At 36.7% G+C, this 19693-nt stretch overlaps 1 protein-coding gene across 2 annotated transcripts; it reads right to left on the bottom strand.

The window, feature by feature from the left end:
• Positions 1-10818: 10818 nt before the first annotated feature.
• LOC119084128 (CCA tRNA nucleotidyltransferase 1, mitochondrial) lies at positions 10819-13960 on the bottom strand. 2 transcript variants are annotated; one of them, XM_037193977.1, is made up of 6 exons: positions 13679-13960; positions 13377-13594; positions 12899-13309; positions 12601-12794; positions 11301-11523; positions 10819-11225 (listed from the first exon to the last, which is right to left on the bottom strand). In XM_037193977.1, the coding sequence occupies exons 1-6, from the start codon at positions 13718-13720 to the stop codon at positions 10889-10891; spliced, it is 1425 nt and encodes a 474-aa protein (XP_037049872.1). In that variant the 5' UTR covers positions 13721-13960; the 3' UTR covers positions 10819-10888. The 2 variants fall into 2 exon arrangements, with proteins under 2 accessions (XP_037049872.1, XP_037049873.1); XM_037193978.1 differs by having other exon boundaries at positions 13675-13878.
• Between the last annotated feature and the right edge of the window lie 5733 nt (positions 13961-19693).

Genomic DNA, 19693 nt, shown 5'->3' with positions numbered 1-19693 from the left:
TCGATAACTGAACAATTTTCAACTTGTTGTTGTTGCATAGCTTGCACTTCAAGAACGGGTAAGGGAACAGATCCCATTAAGTGTCATTTGGCCTCCAATTTTGTGTAGATCATTTTCATGACCTTGTAAACGTCTAACACGGTCCCAGCTGTCAGTTTTCAAAAATCAAAGGTTACAAAACATAAAAATCATCTACTCTATCCGGTCCCAAAGTCCCCAAAAGTAAAATTTTCATAGGCTTCATTTATAAAGTATGTCACGCGTGACGACTATTTGCATCTCTTTCTATCACATTTTCAACCATATCTTTCGTTCGGGTGAAATAATTTATGAAAGATGCTATATTACCAACTTGTCAGGCCCAGCATACCTTCCAATTATTTTTTTTTCGTCTGTCATTATTGGCATCAATGCCCCTATATTTGCACCAATTCGGATTTTCTGCGATGTGTGACGGTGTAGATACATATACATACACTCTCGTTAGGGCACTCCTAATGCTCAAGAATAAAACTCAAAGAAGAAATGTTTTTCGTATCGGGTAACGTAACAATATGACATCGATTTCATAATGCTGAGGGACTGATATATACACACAGGCTCTCGGTCTAATAACACCTTACACCTCTTGATGAAATTTTCAATTGTAACAGCCAATAACCCCAAAAATAAATTGGTTAAAAATGGCCATAGCGCCACTATTTTTAACAATGGTAAAGACAAAAAATGAGTCAAAAAAGAATCATCATCGATGAGTCATACGAATATATGACGAAAAATGGCCAAAAATTTCATTTTTTTTTTAGTTTTTCATCAAAATGACAATAAGAACGAAAAATGACGTGTCATAAGAAGAGTAAACAAATTTCCCGATACAAGTAAAATGTTGTGTGTGGTCACAATAATAACCGCTTCTGACTCACCCACTTCGAATTGCTGTATAAGAAAATAGCACTCACTCATTTCTCTCGATATATCAAACAATTTCCAACAAATATATAGTTGGAGGGTGTTGCGGCGACACGAGGGCTAGACATTTTTTCCACTTACATTTTATTTTTCCATAAACTCTTTTTCGTTCGGTAATACATTTTAAATACGGACGTTGGTTCCATGAATATCCAATGGCTAATGATACGTTTCGATTTCATTTGTATGAATAGTTTAGCATGATGCAATTTGGTTTTGATTCTTTCATATTTATTATAATGCGAGGGGACAATGCTTGAAAGGAAGCATTTCTGTGGAAAACTGACGACATATATATTCGCTCAATAGTGGGTGGATGGGGGTTCTATTCATCGGTAGGACTTTTGTTTGTATGGAGGCATTTAGTTTCGTTGTTATGTGGAATTCTTTTAGATGTTTACGAAGACATTGAACAGTGCTATAAATTGACGGACGTTCACCTTTATGGGAATTCAGGTCTGAAACTCGGAAAAGTTGCTGCTAAAATTATGAATTTGTGATTGTGACACTTCATCGCCAGGGTTGGTTCGCGCTATTACCGCAAAAATCTGCGCTAGCTTTAATTTTCGTCAGCTTCTGTACTGTTTTTGGTTGAAATCACCCAAGTAAAAATGCTAGCGGCCCATAAATTCATCAAACTTTATCTCTCAAAAGCGTCGCAATCGTAAAAATTTCTCCTTTATTTCATTGGCAATAAGTTTTCGTTAAAAAGTTTCTGAGAAGGGCCGCAGACGGTGTTGAGGAATTTCGCGCCGTGTAATTCACAATAACCCACAAAGTGACATTTTCCTTATACAAAGAGTGTCATTTTTGTCAATTATTGTGAATGACGCGGCGCGAAATTCCTAGCAGGTAATACAATAGCATTTTTACTTGAGTGATTTAGACCAAACATCCACCGCAGAGTTATTGTCGAAAAACAAATACGTAAGCTTTCGCTGAAGGGAACCAACTGCGACTCAGGGTGGAATTTCGCATTTGTCCCCGAGGTGAACCCGATTTTTATGCTTGTGTTTTGCGAAAATCCGCATTTTTGTCCACTTTGAAGAAAATAATAGTTAACAACAGATGCGTATACAACTTTATTGCATATCCACCCGGAATATTGTTGTTACATGTACATTCTTAGCCCGCGGAAAGCGGTCGTTGTATGTGGGAACTTTTTTATTACATCACAAGTGAAGGAAAATTCATTGCATACCAGGAGATTTACATTACTTATCAGCAAAAATGTGTCACATCAATACCGTCTCTAGCAACCAAACTTCGTTTTGGCGCAGCCAAAATACCACCTTCTTTTGACAAGTGTGACACTGACTTTTTTTGTAATTCCCTTGACTGAAAGTCAAGGGTCTTATGCCAGAAAATACCCTAAAATGTTAGTAACCATACAGTGTATGAAAAATTATCAAAACTTTAAATGTTTGAAATATTTGTTTTTTGTCACGACGATAACTTGAGTAATTCTTAACCGATTTTGATGATTTTTTTTTAATCGACGAGGAATGAAATTCCTGAGGTTAAGTTCGAAGATGAGCCATGTCGGGATAAGGTTCTGGAAACTATTCCAGAAAAACATGATTTTGTTGATAATTTTAATTGTTGATAATTGTAATTGATAATACAGTGCTGATAATTGATATTTTGATAATTTAATGTGTTGTGGTGATATTATTATATAAAATGTAACTGTAATAACTGATAATTGGTAATAATAATATTGTTCCCTTGGCTGAAAGTCAAGGGTCTTACGCCAGAAAATACCATAAAATGTTTGTAACCTAACAATGTATGAAATGTGAAGGAAAACGTAATTGTTTGTAACCTATTTTTTTTTTGTAATCACGATAACTTGATTAATTCATAACCGATTTTTATGATTTTTTTTTTTAATCGACGAGGAATGGGATACCAGAGGTTTATTTCAAAGATGGGCCATATCGGGATAAGATTCTGGAAACTATTCCAGAAAAACAGGATTTTACTCTGTTGATAATTGATAATACATGTTAATTGAAAATTAATATTGATAATTTAATGTGCTGTGACATTTTATGAAATGTTATGAGAAACGTAATTGTTTGTAATCTATTTGTCACGACTTGAGATGACTTGAGTCATTCTTAACCGATTTTAATAAAATTTGTTTTAATCGACGAGGAATGGAATTCAAAGATGGGCCATGTCGGGCCTAAGGATCTGAAAGCTATTCCAGAAAAATTCATTTTACGCTGCTTATAATTGATAATTGATAATTATTGGTAATTGATAATTCCCTTCACTGAAATGATTGTAACCACACAAAGATAGTTGGAAGATAGGTCATGTGGGCCTAAAAGTATCTGGAAACTATTCCAGAAAAACAGGATTTTACTCTGTTGACAACTGATAATTTAATGTCTTATTCCCTTGACTGGCAGAAAATAGTGAAAAATTTTGGTTCATAAAATTATACATCTGACATTTGGAAGGTTAAGTTCGACGATAAGCTATGTGTGATCAACGCTTCGGAAGTTACCCCAAAAAATAGAAATGCAATGTAATAAATGAACAATATCATTGAAATTCGATTATTGGTATTTGATAATTGATAGTTGATTTTTATATTTGATAATTAACAAGCAGCATATATCTATACAGTGAGTATATAGTATTACAACAGTCAAGCAATTCTAATATTAGGCAACTTCGACGAGTGTGAAGGAATTCACACGAGTTGCGGTATCATATTGCAATATTAGACAGCTCGGCCTTGCGAGAAGTTTGCGATTAGACCAAACCTAATATTAGACAACTGACGAGTGTGAAGTTTGCGGCCCGAGCGAAGCGAGGGTCGTAATTCACACGAGTTTCGGTATTGTATTGCAATATTAGACAGCTCGGACAAGCGAGAAGTTTGCGATTAGACCAAACCTAATATTAGACAACTCTGACGAGTGTGAAGTTTGCGGCCCGAGCGAAGCGAGGGTCGTAGTTCACACTAGTTGCGGTATCGTATTGCAATATTAGACAGCTCGGACGAGCGAGCAGTTTGCGGCAAAGTATCAAGCAGAGTAATAGAAAAAAATAAAGCAGTTAATTTTGGCGGTGTCAAATGTCATTTTGATTTGGTAAGATTTTTACACTCGTAAAATTGCGATGAGAGCCAACGTATATTTGAAAACTAGGCACGAACGTTCTTTCAATGAAAATGTGATCACTGAAAAAGGCTTTAAAACACAATAGAATTTCATTGTGTCTTTATCGGATGCGCTTCTTTGTCACGTTGTAGACGATTAATCTGATATGAGATGAAAAAATCAGTTAAAATAAATTAAGATATTTATAATAGTGTAATATAATTGGTTAATTATTTTGGAAAAATTATCAGTCAAGGGACCCAACCCACCCAACAGGTGGGACCTAGTAGAGTTGCCGTGCCGCCATCTTTTTTAAAGCAATATCGACTTCATACGAAAAAGACAAATTTTAAACTTTATTTCATTTTTGCACACCAAAATAACAAAGGAATACACAAAAACACGTCACTATCACAAATTATTCATTTTGGAACACCGAAATGGTTAATCGAGACGTAATATTTTCAACACAAAAAATGACTTCGCTGCTCATACTTCTTTTAATTCATTTTTAAAAGTGTAAAATTTTCTATGACAGAATCACTGTACAGTTTTACCACCTTAATTTTCCTAAATTGGTTGCTAGAGAGGGTATTGGTCACACAATTATTCTTAGGTGTGTGCACTGAAAGCTTCAACATTAAATTTTGTATGTCTTTTGTTTTGTAATCAGGGTATTATTCAAGATGGAACATACCCCCAGGCCCTCAAATTAAAAAAAATAACTCCTTGTAAAACACTACATTCTGATCATGTGTAAAAAAAACATCAGCTCGTAAAAATGAGATATTGCAGAAATATTCCTTCATCTAAAATAAATGCTGCATACTGCCCTAAATCGTATTGTTGCTTTCAGTTTAATTTTCGTCTCGAACAAAAACCGAGCACTCTTTGACTATGAAAGTTTCTTACAAAACGGTTACACTTTTATGGATAGAGATCTCGGCTCGGTTGGGGAAGTGATAGTGTTAGAAACGCAAATAGTTGATCCTTAATTTTTTTTGAAAATGACAACTCAAGATGAAGGTACTGCCAGAACATTACATGATCTAAAATGAACTCAGGACTAATGCTTTTTTCAAGAAATTATGTTTTTTTACGTTTATCAATTTCTTAAAGTTTCTTTAACTTCTTGAGTGTTTCTTCAATTTCTTCTGCATTTCCAGTTCAATTTTAGTCTCAAATATCAATTCTTTTTAGCTTCTCCCCGAGGCTTGCTTTTAAGAAATTTTCTTGAACTCCTCTGAGTTTCTTCAAAGTTTTCTTTAATAATTTAAGAATTTTTTCAGAAATTTAGGAAAATCTTCACGAAAATGAACCGTAACGTCTAATTCCAGTTAAAAAGTCAAACTCGACTTTTACGCCGATTTTTTTCGCTACAGGTAAAAAGGCCCACAGAAAAAAAGTCCATTCTAGACATCCCTCGGTTAAAAATCCTTATTTTAGGCACTGGCATCCAATGTAATCGACTATTTCATGCTGAGGGCCTAAATTATGAGAAAAATTAAGTAATTTATGCCCAATGCATGAAAAATAAACAGCGTGTTCTGGTATTCAGCCATTTTAGATGAGAAAATAATCATTTTCTCACCCAATATGGCTGAACCCGCCATTTTATGGTAGAAAATGATTATTTTCTCACCAGAAATGGCACCTCTCAGAATAACAACAAATGCCTTCTATCTTAACATAAGAGTCAAACCACATCGAAACTTTTTGTCGTGAAGTGACAGTTTTGACATTGACATTTTTTTGTGAATAATATTACAGTGATATCGTATCCTTATTGTAATATTTACGATAATACTGTAATATTATTCAAAATTAATTGTTTTAAGACAAGTTTTGTGTTCAGTTCACGTTTTGAATTGAGGCTATGACAAAAAATTTCGATGTGGTTTGACTCTAACAGTCTGCACTAAAAAACTTGACAGCAGGCCGCCTTCATGGATTCTAAAATTTAGAACAAAAAGCAGACTAGCGTCAAAAAACTAAAAACTATTTTTGGGAAACATTTTGGCCACATTTTTTGAATTTTTGATTTTTTATGGAAAATTTGGAAAAATATTTTCCTAAAAGTAGTCCCTGCAAAAAAGTGATTTGAACAAAGTATGTAGACCATGTAGACCCTCAAAGGATCAATTTTTTTCTGTGTTTTTTCTTGAATGATTTAGTAATCACTTAATGAGCTGTTGAATTTTTCCAGTTTTCTGTTACTTTCCAATAAGAAAAGTCGATGTAGCTCAGTTTCGATTAGAATTATTTATTCACCAAATATTTCGCGGATTTTTTTTCAATCCCGACTTTTAGGTGAATTTATTTTTGTAATGTTGCCAGCATCATATTTTCTTGTGACTAATGTTGTTACACCTGTTAAGCTTGGAATAGAATTCATTCATAACTTGACGCAATTTAATTAAATATGAGTGGAACATAACACAACTAAATTGACTGTGATTCTTAACTACGTACTTGTACTACCTACCTTCAGTGTTTATTTACTTTGGTACCTTTACACCGTATCAGGCACTAGTTTTCAACTTGAAACCAGACTACTGTAGAAATCCAGCTTTTCTAAGTGATAGGTCATATGACCAGCTTGCTGGTGTTAAATTGAAAACTATCATAATTCGGCCGTTGAATTCCCGGGGCACCAAAAACTAACTTACCACTTTCAGATTGTCATGAAAAGACTTTTGACACTCAGTGTGTCTGACTGAAGACCTTCGCTAATGACAACTTCCTCGAGATCCTGTAATCGGATCTCAAGATTTCGTCCATAGATAAAGAATGACAAGAATGTACACGAAACTCAGTTCTAACTGATGTTGTCGAAAACATTATGAAGAGGTCGGCGAGTGATTTCACTCTAAGAAAATAGCAAATCAAGTATGCAATTGAATCGAAAACAATCATCTCGGTTAATTGTGTCTCACACTGATGAAATGAGATTAGAATAAAGGAAAATGTTAAAAAACAAGGCATCAGAACAGTCGGAGCGTTTGCTGCGACTTAGCCCCGTACGACCCGTAATCCTATTTCGTCCGTAACCATAATACATCCGTAGCCGTAATAAGCCCGGAACCGTAATACGTCTACAACCCTCTAATGCGTCTGTTACCAGAATGCAAGTCAAGTTGGGCATGGTCAAATTTACTGAAAGTGTTCATTTTTAAAATTGCGCATAGCGCAATTACGAAAGCCCGTACGAAGTACCTCTAAAAAAAAACAACAATTCACGACATTATTTTAGAAACCCAAAATTTTTTGCCAACTTTCTATTGGGTATTCAATTATCTCTCAAATGAAACAAAAACTAGCAAAATCGGTTGAGATTTACTCGATTTATGTGCAAAAAACACTTAGGGCCGAGTGGTGGCCTTAGTCCAAGGGCCCAATTTTGAAACGTTTTTCGCCACGTTCTTTTCGGTATTCAATTACCTTCCATAAAAAACTAAATCTAGCAAAATCGGATGAGATTTACTCGATATATGTGCAAAAAACACTTAGGGCCGAGTAACGACCTTTGAGCCCTCCCAACAAGCTCGAGTTGCATCTTACCCAAAAACAATGTTCAGCAACTTTGTTCTACTCGTCAATACCTTTCATTTGATATATCACAAGCAGCTATTGCGTGCGTATTTCGGTAGATATCGTCGAAAGACTGAAAAACACCTATAGGGCCCTAGCTCTGGAAGGGCCGACCCTACCATGCCCATTTTCGAACTTGACCTTACTTTTGTCGATACCAATCGGGGAAAAAAAGAATTTTGAAAAAAGGTTCTGATTTGCTCAAGCTAGAGGGGTCACAGACGGACGGACGGACGGACGGACGGACATTTTTTTTATTGCGGATTCGTCATCTATGAACATAACCAAATGCTTTGCCCTTACTGTCTGCTTCCAATTCGACGTGTTACAAACGGCATATTAATCTTATAAGCCCCCAGTACTTCGTACGGGGCTAAAAATCATGATACCCGTGATCCGGAAGAATTTAGAAGAATTAAAATTCTTGACCGATGTCATGTTATCGTCGGCTTTATGTTTGTTTTGACGAAAAATTCAATAACTTGGCATTATACATTGGGTCCTAGCATAACACTTCTCCAAGCACGATTACTCATTTTTCCAACGTCAAAATGCCTCCAAATTTTCAAACAGTACGCGTGTACGATTACAAATGTTGTGTGTTTCTATTCACACTAGGGTGTAGCGGTTTTACAAAATGTGTTAGTTCTGTTAAGGCTCAGCCGGAAATCCACTCAGCTGGTCCATCTGATCATTTTATGGAAGAATTTTTTTTTTTCAAACTTTGATTTTGTGCTGCCGCCAGATCGATTTTTGAAAATTTCGTCGTTTTCGGTCCACGTCACATATATCGATTTTTTACGCTGGGCTCGGTGTACATAAAAAGTTGAGTCAACATGGTAATCTAATCTCCAGGCTTCACAGATTATTTTATAAAAATGATCGAGTCTAAAAAATATTTTTTGAGTTCATGACTGATCGTCAAAGTTCCCCGATGGTGATTTTGACCTTGTTCAAGTAGTCGCCAAAAAATTATCGATGGACAACCCTGCAATTACTTAAGGTTACAGTCAAAAACACGGAAAATTACAGCCAAAATGGTTTTTGGCGGTAACTTTTGGCTTTTTGGCGGTAAAGTTACAGCCAAAAACAGTTTTTAGAAAATATCTTCCCTATATAGAGACGATAAAATTGGTTTTTGGCAGTAACTCTTGGTTTTTGGCAGTAACTATTGGTTTTTGGCAGTAACTTTGCTGTTTTGGCGGTAAAGTTACAGCCAAAAAATAGTTTTTGTAAAATATCTTCTCTATATAGGGACGATGAAATTGGTTTTTGGCAGTAACTTTTAGTTTTTGGCGGTAACTTTACTTTTTTGGCGGTAATTTTGGCTTTTTGGCGGTAACTTTGGCTTTTTGGCGGTAACTTTGGCTTTTTGGCGGTAAAGTTACAGCCAAAAACAGTTTTTAGAAATCGATAATAATATTTCTGTGGATAAAACTTATAAAAAAGGAGATATAAAAGGAGATACAAAAATGTGATATGGAGATATGAAACTCTAAAATGGAGATAAGTTCCATAGAAAATTGAAGATAATAAAATGAGTTTTGCATATAAGTAATGTAACTAGATAAGGAAATAATAAGTGTATGGAATGGAGATAAAACAAATTAAAAAGTTGAGATAATAATTTCAGAAAATAAGATCACATCAGATATTGAAAATTTCAAATCGGAGACCTCAAATGACGATAAAAATAAATAAAAACTGAGATAAAGAATTTAGAAAAGGAGATGATTGGGAGTAATGTTTGATCTACTGAATTCATCTTTCTACACATTGTAAGTGTGAAGTGTTTCGTGGAATGTTTTAGCAGAACTCAAGATTTTGTTGAGTTGAGATTGAGATCTCAAGATATTCTTACTAACTTTCCTCTCGGGGTAGAAGCGTCTTGTTGGTTCCTAGGGCATTCATCCTTTCACGAAATGTAACGTGAAGGAGTTTAGTTCGTCCCTATAGAATTCATTTTTTTACGAAATGAATACCAATTTTTGCACATAGAAAGCGTTTTAACACGCCGAGCGATCCGGCCCATTGCCCCGAAGCGAAGCGGAGGGCCGCAATGCGAGCCGGGCGCCGGAACGATGTCGGTAACTTAGGAGTTAATTTTTTTTTTCTCGCATCGTCTAATAATTAGTCTGTGTTTAATTGAAGGTTTCGCATTGTCAGAACCTGGGAATACATTATAAGCTAAAAAATTATTGATCTGAGGTAATTCGACTTTCGCCACCAATATTCCATGTACCAAAAAAAAATTTTTTTGTCAGATAAATATCAAATTTAGGTGTTCCAATTCAAATCAGATGTTGTATTTGACTCACCGCGGTCCATTTAGCATATTTAAAGTTTAATTTACATTTTTGCACATTTTCATCAAATTTCGAGGCGAGATTAAAGTCTCAACATCACCATTGGGGAACTTTGACAATCAGTCATGAACTCAAAAAATATTTTTTAGACTCGATCTTTTTTATAAAATAATCTGTGAAGCCTGGAGATTAGATTACCATGTTTACTCAACTTTTTATGTACACTGAGCACTCCGTAAAAAATCGATATATGTGATGTGGACCGAAAACGACGAAATTTTCAAAAATCGATCTGGCGGCAGCACAAAATCAAAGTTTGAATTTTTTTTTTCTTCCATAAAATGATCAGATGGACCAGCTGAGTGGATTTCCGGCTGAGCCTTAAAAGAACTAACACATTTTGTAAAAACCGCTACACCCTATTTCACACCAAGAAATCATGACTTATGAAAGAAATGCGAGGTCCATTTTGATTGTATAAGTCTCCGAATACCGAATACTTCTTAAGATCATGCTAGGAGCTGTGATCCTAGACGTTTTTATCGGCATACTCGCTTCTCAAGGCTTTTTTGCCAGCGAGATTAAAAACAAATTTCAAGTTCTCATGAGCAAAGACCTTTTCACCCATAACGTTACTGACACCCCGAAGTATTTTTATTTTAGATAAATTTCTAGATCCTTACACGCATGAACGACAGAATAACCGACTCGCAAACGACCGAAATGTAATCGTTGAACTACAAGAAATTCTTACCTTTCTCTGAACTGAAGCGAACCACCAATTCCTGACCGCAATCCATGCGACAATTATTCGAAAGAATATGCGCCACGACTTAAACGTAAAATGATTTATTGCCCTAAAATATAATCTCCATTCCTGACGACAATGAAATTCACACCGGTCTAATTCATCTTCGGCTTTTTCGATACCATTCCGTCGTTACTCCGATTCAATTCGTTCAACACAATCGGCAATTCTTTCAGCAGCTCTTCAGCCGTCATCTCGAAATTACCGTTAGCCCAAATGTCTTTCAATTCGTTCATCACCAATCCCATCATCCGGCCCTTCGAGCAACCATGCGTTTGCAGCATAATACCGGTGATGGGGAATCGCGGTGCACTCCACACTTGCAACTGTTCGAACAGGTCCAATTTGCCGTTGTATTTGAGTAGCTCTAGCACATATTCTTTGGTGATATTTTGATTTTTACCGATTAGCACGCACATTCGTTTGTAGTAGCTATAGGCGATCGGAATGGATCGATTGGAGAAATTAGTTCAACATTTCGTTGAGAAGACAAAAAAGTGAACTTACAGTAAATCATCAGCTTCACGAGCCGCCTCCCGGTACACCGGTAGAAAATAGGCCAAATCACGTTCGTAAGCAGACAGCTTGAGCCGTTGATGCAGCCGCATTGCATCTTCAGAATTTTGAAGGAATGCACTCATATACGATATTGCCAGCAGTGGTTGCTTATCGAAACTGGAATTTTCCGTTATTCTTCGGAAGTCATCGAAGACAATGTCCTCAGGCAAGCCTGTAATGTGGAAATGTGAGTGGTTACTACTACTGACAGTGGCGGATTAACCTATGGGCAAATCGGGACATTGCCCAGGGCGCTGGAAATTTGGGCGTTGAAGAATGAGAAATACAAAGGTTCGAAAGTAGGAAATTGCAAAATTTTCTCGCTCGCTCCGCTCGCGATAGCTTCATCACTACTTAACAATCAATGCATGGAGCGCTGCAATCACCTACTCACTTCATGACAACCAATGCCCAGGGCGCTGGATTCCTTAATCCGCCACTGACTACTGACCTTATCTTACAGCGCCTGACATTCAATTCACACAGTTGCCAATCTTCCCACTTTGTTGGAGAGTTTTCGAAAACAATCAAACCCCGGACCGGAAATAGCATGAAGGCTTTTGGATGCCATTCAAACCGATTCCTGGGTGTAGGGAAATTACGTGAGAATTTCTCTGGTCAGAGACAGAAGCCGAAAGTCAACAATTCTACAGTTTAAGAGTGGCCATGTCTCCACCAGACAAGAATTTCGTCTTGGAGATACCATCGCCTAAGAATTGAGAAACTATTGACTTTCGGTTGCACCTGTTGAATCTCGAACAAGGAATGTTTTCACTGGTCGAAGTAAAGAGAATCAAAGTACCCTTTTGAATTAAACCGATTCGATTTACCCTTGCAAATGGGTATAAATACAATGTTTTTCCTACAAAATAGTCAGAATAAATACAATTGTTGGAAAGTAGAAGATGTGCCGTTGGCCCAAGCAAAGCCACTGAAAAGGAAATTGCCCTTCATAGGTAGTTGAAGGTTTCAGTTTCAACAGCACCCTTATGAGTTGACCGAGTGAAACAATAATATTGAGCAAATGACTTCAGACTTGACAGCTCCATCTACTCTAAGGTCAGTTGAGACTCTGCAGTCTGCCATTGGAACGGGGTCACATTACTGTTGGCGCTTTAAAATTTCACAGCAGAGCCCCGACAGATTGGATAAGGTTTGAATAACGAGTCGGGCAATATAGACAAGTGGATCAGATAGGAAGTGGTCTTTATGTGGATGTTTGATCCGAAAAACTGTCCGGAAAACTCACCGATATACTTTGCAGCACCGCACTCCAAAAACGTTTGAATCAATTCGCCGCGCATATTGAGCAGGAAAATCTTTTTCATTTCCATCCAAATTCGTTCGCCGCTGACCTTCTCCAGGCCCGATATATTCGCTTTGATGGCATCTAGTGTTTTCTGGTCGTGATCACAGCTACTCGTTGCTATTCTACCGTAGAATCTGAAATTACAATCCGGTTGCAATGAATATGCAATGTCGAGACCGCGAACTTCGAACGTCGCTTAAAATGTCCTCCCTGTGCCGTCCAAAACCATCCAACTCACCGGAAATATCTCAAAATTCTCAAATAATCTTCTTGGATCCGTTGTGCCGGTTCGCCGACAAATCGTACGCGACGATTCATTAAATCTTCATATCCGTTGAAGTAATCGTACACCGTTCCGTCGAAGCCCAAAAACATTGAATTTATGGTCAGGTCTCGACGGTATGCATCCAGTTGCCAATCGGTAGTGAATTGAACTTCGGCATGCCGGCCGTTGGTCAGGACATCGATGCGTAGTGTGGTGATTTCAAAATTTTGCTTATCATTTATCCGCGGAGTGATGGTGCCGTGGCGTTCGCCGTTCGTGTTGATCATCCGGATGTTCTCCTTTTCGAACATATCTTTCATCTGGGTCGGTGTAGCGGTTGTAGCCAAATCAATGTCGGTTGGTACATTCTCCAGCAGCAGGTCACTGCACAAAATGGAAATAATTTTTTTACGTCGCCACATATTGCCATCGATTGATAATAACATCTTACCGCACCGCACCTCCAGCAATACGCAGTTCATATTTGTATTTATCGAACAGGCTAATCAACTGATTGAGATTTTCGGTAAATATTGAACTGAACTCATTTGAATTGATTTTCTTAACGACGGGATCGGAACGGTGACTCAACGCCTTATCCATTGTCATCTGTTCCCTTCTCGTGTTTTCGTACGATACGGTTGAACTACAGCGGCAAATTACTACAAACTAAAGCACAAACGGAATAATCACTTTGTTCCCAGACCGAAGTGGGGTTAGAATTTGAGAATCACTTCTCGGCGACTTACTTACTTTCACACGATTTATTAACGACCATTTAAACAATTTGATCATTCCTGTCCTTTTCGTTCCGGACGGTTGATCTGAAAACTATATTTTCTTGTCTGAGACCCGAAACCGATTGACTTTCAGCACCCTTGATACTCATAGAATACGCATTCGATAGATTCGATGACTTTTGTTTACATCGTACCGATCTTAAACCAATGACATTGGTAACGGAGAGTAAATTTGGGTGTACACTTCAAGAGATTTGACATATCGAACAGTTGAATTTCAACGAAGTACTGCACGCAAGTGGAACGAGTGCTGTCACTCGAAACGATTCAAATAAAAAGAAATCGACAGAAAAAGTGTAAGATGGCGCTAATAATCTTGATATGGTGGCGCGTAGTTTAATTTTTTATGTTAAAGCTACTAGAAGTGCTATCCGATTTGTAATAAAGGTTGTGAGGCGTGATGGAAATCAGTAAAAAAAACCTTAAGGGTAAGGTGACGCAAGTCCTCATGTCTTAACTTACAAAGTGACTGAATGCGTCAACTCTAGCGATATGAGACATTTTGTAAGTTAAGACGTAAGCACTTGCGTCACCTAACCATTTTGGGGTATTTTTTGACAGATATCGGATTTTCGGAAGTTTTGAGGCTGCTTGTTGAGGAAAAAAATCACCCAGTAAGACGCTGGGGACTTTCTAACACCGAAATCTCGAAAATTTACTAACAAACTTCTTCCAGAAAAGTGAATGCTTTGGATAGTCATGAATCTGCAATAGAAATGTGAAGAAGTAACCTACTACTACCTCAATAATCCCAAAAAACCATAAGGGGTACACAAGAAACACATTAAATTCCTAAAAATCCTTGATATCCCCTGGTGGAGGAACACTTTTTTTTCGCAATTCTTAGTCATTTGACCACAAGAATGCAGTTTCTACAAAATTTCCCTGAAATACATTTTTTAATCACTTTATTCCCGCTGGTGTTCGTCAGGGTAATGAGCTAGGATCCCACCAAATTTGGCAAGTTCCTACTTCTCGGCGAACTGTATAATAGCTCCTTCCCGATTTCGAGCAGAAAATTAGGAAATTACAAAATGACGAAAGACTCCATTTGAGTTTCTTGACTTTCTAAATACTTAAAAGGCCTCCCCAAAGTATACAGCCTTGCAACTCACTGGATCATAAAATGACAGTAGCAAAGGAATAACTAACCTTGATGTTTAGCAAATCTATCAAAAGTGAAATTACGCTTTCATCATCATTCTTCACCAAATACGGTAGCACACAAGGGAATGTGGTGTGAAACTGCCAGAATTTTTTTTCTTTAAAACATGACTTTGTACGTAGCTAGACATTACATTTTACTTATGGCACTACTACTACTTACACAGCACCACTCACACTATTTACTGACAAACTCGCCTGCGGCTCGTATTGACAATGGCGTATCTAGCCTACATAAGACAACACCATCACTTGTACCTAAAATATTTATTATTTTATTGACCTTGTACACAGGTGTATGCGTACAGCTTCTGCTATATTCTAAAAATATAACGCCTCACTCTCCGACACATACACCTTTGTATATATACACCTTATTATCGTCATCACCTTATTATCGTCATCACCTTTTCTGCTTATTTATACACAAAAAATTAAAGATAATTTTCGACTTTGGGGAATTCTTCCACTCTATTATCCTTTAACACATCGCACATTAAGCGCCGTACTTGAGAGATGATGAAAGTGTTCACAATGCGAAAAAGAATATGCTCGCACGATGCCTATCATATCATCACACCAAATTTCCCATTTTACGTAAATTGTCTACTTCAACACATATCCTACGTTGAACACACCATCGCTATATCCTTCAACTTTTATAGTGAGGTAGCGAGAAGCGATTTTCTCTCTCGTATGTGCCCCCAAACACACAAATGCTGTAACGAAAACTGGTTGAAAAATTCGAAATTGTTTTTAAATCTGACGTGAGACTTTGGTCCAATTTAATCAATCTGTTGATCACACTTTGACGCCAATGACGTCCGATTCATTCAGTAACAATCATTTTTCCACAACTCATATTGAAATGGTATAACATACCTTTTGCTCCCCGTATCCACCCTACTAATTTTCCCATCCATCCACAATCATAACATTCGCTTTTGTGCCTGTTGCGCATCTACATACCTTTTGTTATACAATTTTTCCCGAAAATTGTAAAGAGCAAAAGCCCGTTTACAGGGGTCCAACAAAATTCAGTCGTGAGTCGTCTTCGTATTACGTAATATCTTGTTCTAATGTGATTTCGTCGCGTGTGTGCCAAAAAAAAATTATTTATTATGTGATAGGGAAAAAATCGAGGATACTTTCTGGGTTGGAAATGTACAGCTTTATTGAACGCTTTTCCACGTAAATTGATAGTCAATCAGTGTTTGAGGCTAATTTATTTTTTCTTCCATTAATTAAACCATCAAGGATATGGGCTGTTGCTCACTGAATCGATAGACCATGATGTCTGAATAAAAAAAAAAATGGGAATTTTCACCTTCGAAAAGTGCTCTTTCGTCTTATCTGACTGTTTTGTGTATATTATATATGTAAAACGACTGGAATATAAATTTATGGAGATGTGTGTACATGGTTGTACTATATATTTTAACGGTGGTTGTATTGTGCTTGTATTGTAAAGTTTCGAATGGACGTTTGCGTACATTTATATCTCGTTCGAATGCTCTGGTTTTCGGTATTAGGATATATATTTATAGAAATAGAACAATTCGACAAAACAATTTGTTTGGTAGACCGAATAGCAGACTTTTTCGTTTCTGTTAGGTTGAAATTCCATACACAAACTGCGCAATACCGGTAATATCTTTCAGCTCACTACCGACAATACCACAAAATGTACCGAAATGTTTTCGAACCAGTGGTCGAACCGGCCGAATTAAGGTCGAATGTGGGTCTAGAGTTCTCCAATTAAATTAAAATCGGATTTTTTTGGTTAAAAAAAAAACTGTCCACCGAACCGAACAGTACGTATGATTTGGAATTTTTATGACCTGCCGCAAACCCAGTCAAATAAATCGGGAAACATTTTAAATGCAAATTTCACAGATTTATGGGATAAAATTGGACATTGCAGATCATTATTACGGTTCGGCTCGTTTCAAGGATTTTTCTAAAAATAAAATCAGATTTTAATTAATTTAATTAAAGAAGTAGAGTAGACCCGTTTAACGAGTATTGTCCCGTGGATCAGCTGGTAATCGGTCAAATGGATTGGTAATTTACGTGATTACAGCCAGTGTCTACACTGAAATTCAACTGGACCGAACAAAAAAAAAACAAAATCCGCATACCATTTGATTTTATTCGTGTCCATGTCCTTCGCAAAATGTTTTATTCAAGTTTTACCTCCCTACATGACTTATGTATTTGTGGGCTGTGTACGTTCGAACAAAAAAAAAAGGAAACGCGAATTCTTTTGAAGGGTGGGATGAACTATAGCGAATTGAATATACATACCATTCGTTATTATACACTATCGTAAATGGATTTACCGGTATTTATGAAAACACCACCAGTAGTTTGTGATTTTATATATACTTTCTCTCCGTTTCCGAAATTGGCTTTTAATTCAGAAAACGTCACGACGATGACCCTTCGAAACGATCAAATGTTTTCCAAATTTACATGAATTTTTTTTTGGGAAGTTTTCCCACATGCACTGTCTGGTGCAGCATTTCAAAGCGAACAAATTCAACTGATTATGCTACACGATAAAATGTGATTACAATTGTGGTTTTTCGTCGATCGTAATTTCAATCCAACCGTTTTGATTGATTGATTTATTGGTTGAACAATCTCTACAAAATGTTTAGAAAATTTATTGATTCCGATCGTGAATTGGAATGCAAAAAATCGAATAAGTGAAGAACATTAAAAGTAATCCAAATTCAGCCAATTGTAGTGCGTGAAGTGCCACACAACATGCACAAATGATGAAAAATAAATACGATGGGAAAGGGAGAAAAAAAAAATCTAAACAGCAAATTGCTTATCCGCTTGTGCAAATTATATTATACCGTTGAATGATAAAATTAGTTTGAGCCCTGGGATAAAAAAGCGTTTTTGTGAAAGAGATTTTTTTTCTGTCTTCATTTTGTTTTCCACAAATTTCCATCATTGCGAGCGATATTATGTATATTGTGTGTGTATGTGTGAGTGTGTGTTGTGCATGCTGTATAATAACACTTGAATGGCGGGTGTGTATATAGATTTATAAATCTCGCCCTCGTACACACAAATTGAGCACTCAGCTTTTTGTTGGGGAATCGTTGGAGAAGTCTCTTTATATATTGTTTGGAGAAAATTATGCATTCGACAATGTCAATGTGAACGAAAATTCATTTTATCAGTTGATGTAAAGAGAAAAAAATCGAAATTTTTTTTGGGGGTTGAGTAAATCATCATGTGATTCAGAGAATTGACTTGCTTTAAAATTTTAATTCTTGGATAAGTAGGTGAACACGAACTTTTCATTTAAAAGAAATATCTGACCGTGTGCGATCTAGAAAAATAGGAGCTTGTGGTTCTGTCTTGACTAGTGGGTTTTAGGCCTTTTCGCGTGTTGTGCAGCTCAAACGAAGTTTTACAGCTTGTTAAAAACGTGGAATTACAAAAGATAGTTGTTACAGCTATTACTCTGACGGGAAGCGATTAAGGATCCAGATGGGATAACTCTCATTAATCCCTCCCTTCATCATATCTGCCAGATAAAGGGTTCTGGTCTATTTTTGAGAAATCAATTTCTTGAATTTTCCCACATTTTCCAAATTTTCACAAAAGTATTTTTGAGAAAATTTACGAAAATATTGAAAATTGAAGGAAAAAGTTTTCCCAAATGTTTTCAATGTTTTCTTATAAAACAACCTTATTAGATTGATTCGGCTTAATAAGAATTCTCTTCTTGGATCCAACCTTGTCAAAATGAGCGGACAATGTTAAGGTACGCTAAAGTACGTACGTGAATGAATGTTATTTGATGTGTTGTGATGCGAGATGTTTTTTCGAATGTTTTGTGCCAGTGAATAAAGTGGCAGGACTTCGTGATAAAATTAGATAGCTATACCTACAGCATCCAGATTCTGGATTCCAGAATGTCTATATACTGAGAAAAAAGATTACGTCTGACACGTATAAAGTTTGGTAAGGAAGTTATACGTTAGACACGTATGCGTGCTAACGTACGACACGTATTGTTATACTTACGTTTTGTATAAAATACGAGTGGCATGTTTCTTACCCAATGAATTTATACAGTCAGAGGCAGTCAATTTTCAGCATAAATTAGCTTCAGCTGTTTTTCAGCTGATCCATACAAACAATCACAACCGTTTATACATCTTTATACGGTTTTACCACTATCATGCGCGTGCGTGTAGCAGCTTCAACCGTATGAACAAGGAAAACCAGTTTTGATTGTATGTGTGGATCAGCTGAAAAACAGCTGAAGCAAATTTATGCTGAAAATTGACTGCCTTTGACTGTATACTGATAGAAGGTGGATGCGAGATCAACACCTAGCGAGATTTTTGACATTAGGCGAGATAAATCGGCAACGGTAGTCCGGTTCGTCTGTTTGGTTATCCACATTTTGAAACTGTTCCATACTCACTGGTGTGCCATGTTCTATCTATCTTTAGCTTTGTCGTGTTTTCGCTTGATGAGTAAATTGGCCACTGCGTACTTTTTCACCCTCAACAGTGTACATTAAAGCTTTCGGAATGTTCCCATACAAGACTTCTTTTTTGTTACCATTGATCTTTTCTGTTAGCATTTAAATGCAAGAAAGAGAACTTTTTGGGAAAATTACATCGGTAAACTGGCAACAAATTACTTTACATGCGTCGATAACCGTTATTTTCATTTTTCAAACACTTCCTTCGAAGCACTCAGCATGTAAAATCCATTCCATAACTCGGTAATATAAAATGAATAGTCTAGTTTTCGTGTGTTCATT

The sequence above is a fragment of the Bradysia coprophila genome, unplaced genomic scaffold, assembly GCF_014529535.1.
Source record: "Bradysia coprophila strain Holo2 unplaced genomic scaffold, BU_Bcop_v1 contig_732, whole genome shotgun sequence".
NCBI lineage: Eukaryota > Metazoa > Arthropoda > Insecta > Diptera > Sciaridae > Bradysia > Bradysia coprophila.
This window is presented reverse-complemented; position numbering and strand designations above follow the sequence as displayed.

What these genes read in the sequence shown, in the direction of transcription:
- LOC119084128 (XM_037193977.1), bottom strand. Translation starts at nt 13,720, where the DNA reads ATGATCAAATTGTTTAAATGGTCGTTAATAAATCGTGTGAAA. An exon ending in CGTTAATAAATCGTGTGAAA is followed by an intron (nt 13,595 to 13,678) that starts GTAAGTAAGTCG and finishes TTTGTGCTTTAG; the next exon opens with TTTGTAGTAATTTGCCGCTG. An exon ending in CGGTGCTGCAAAGTATATCG is followed by an intron (nt 11,524 to 12,600) that starts GTGAGTTTTCCG and finishes TCCACATTACAG; the next exon opens with GCTTGCCTGAGGACATTGTC.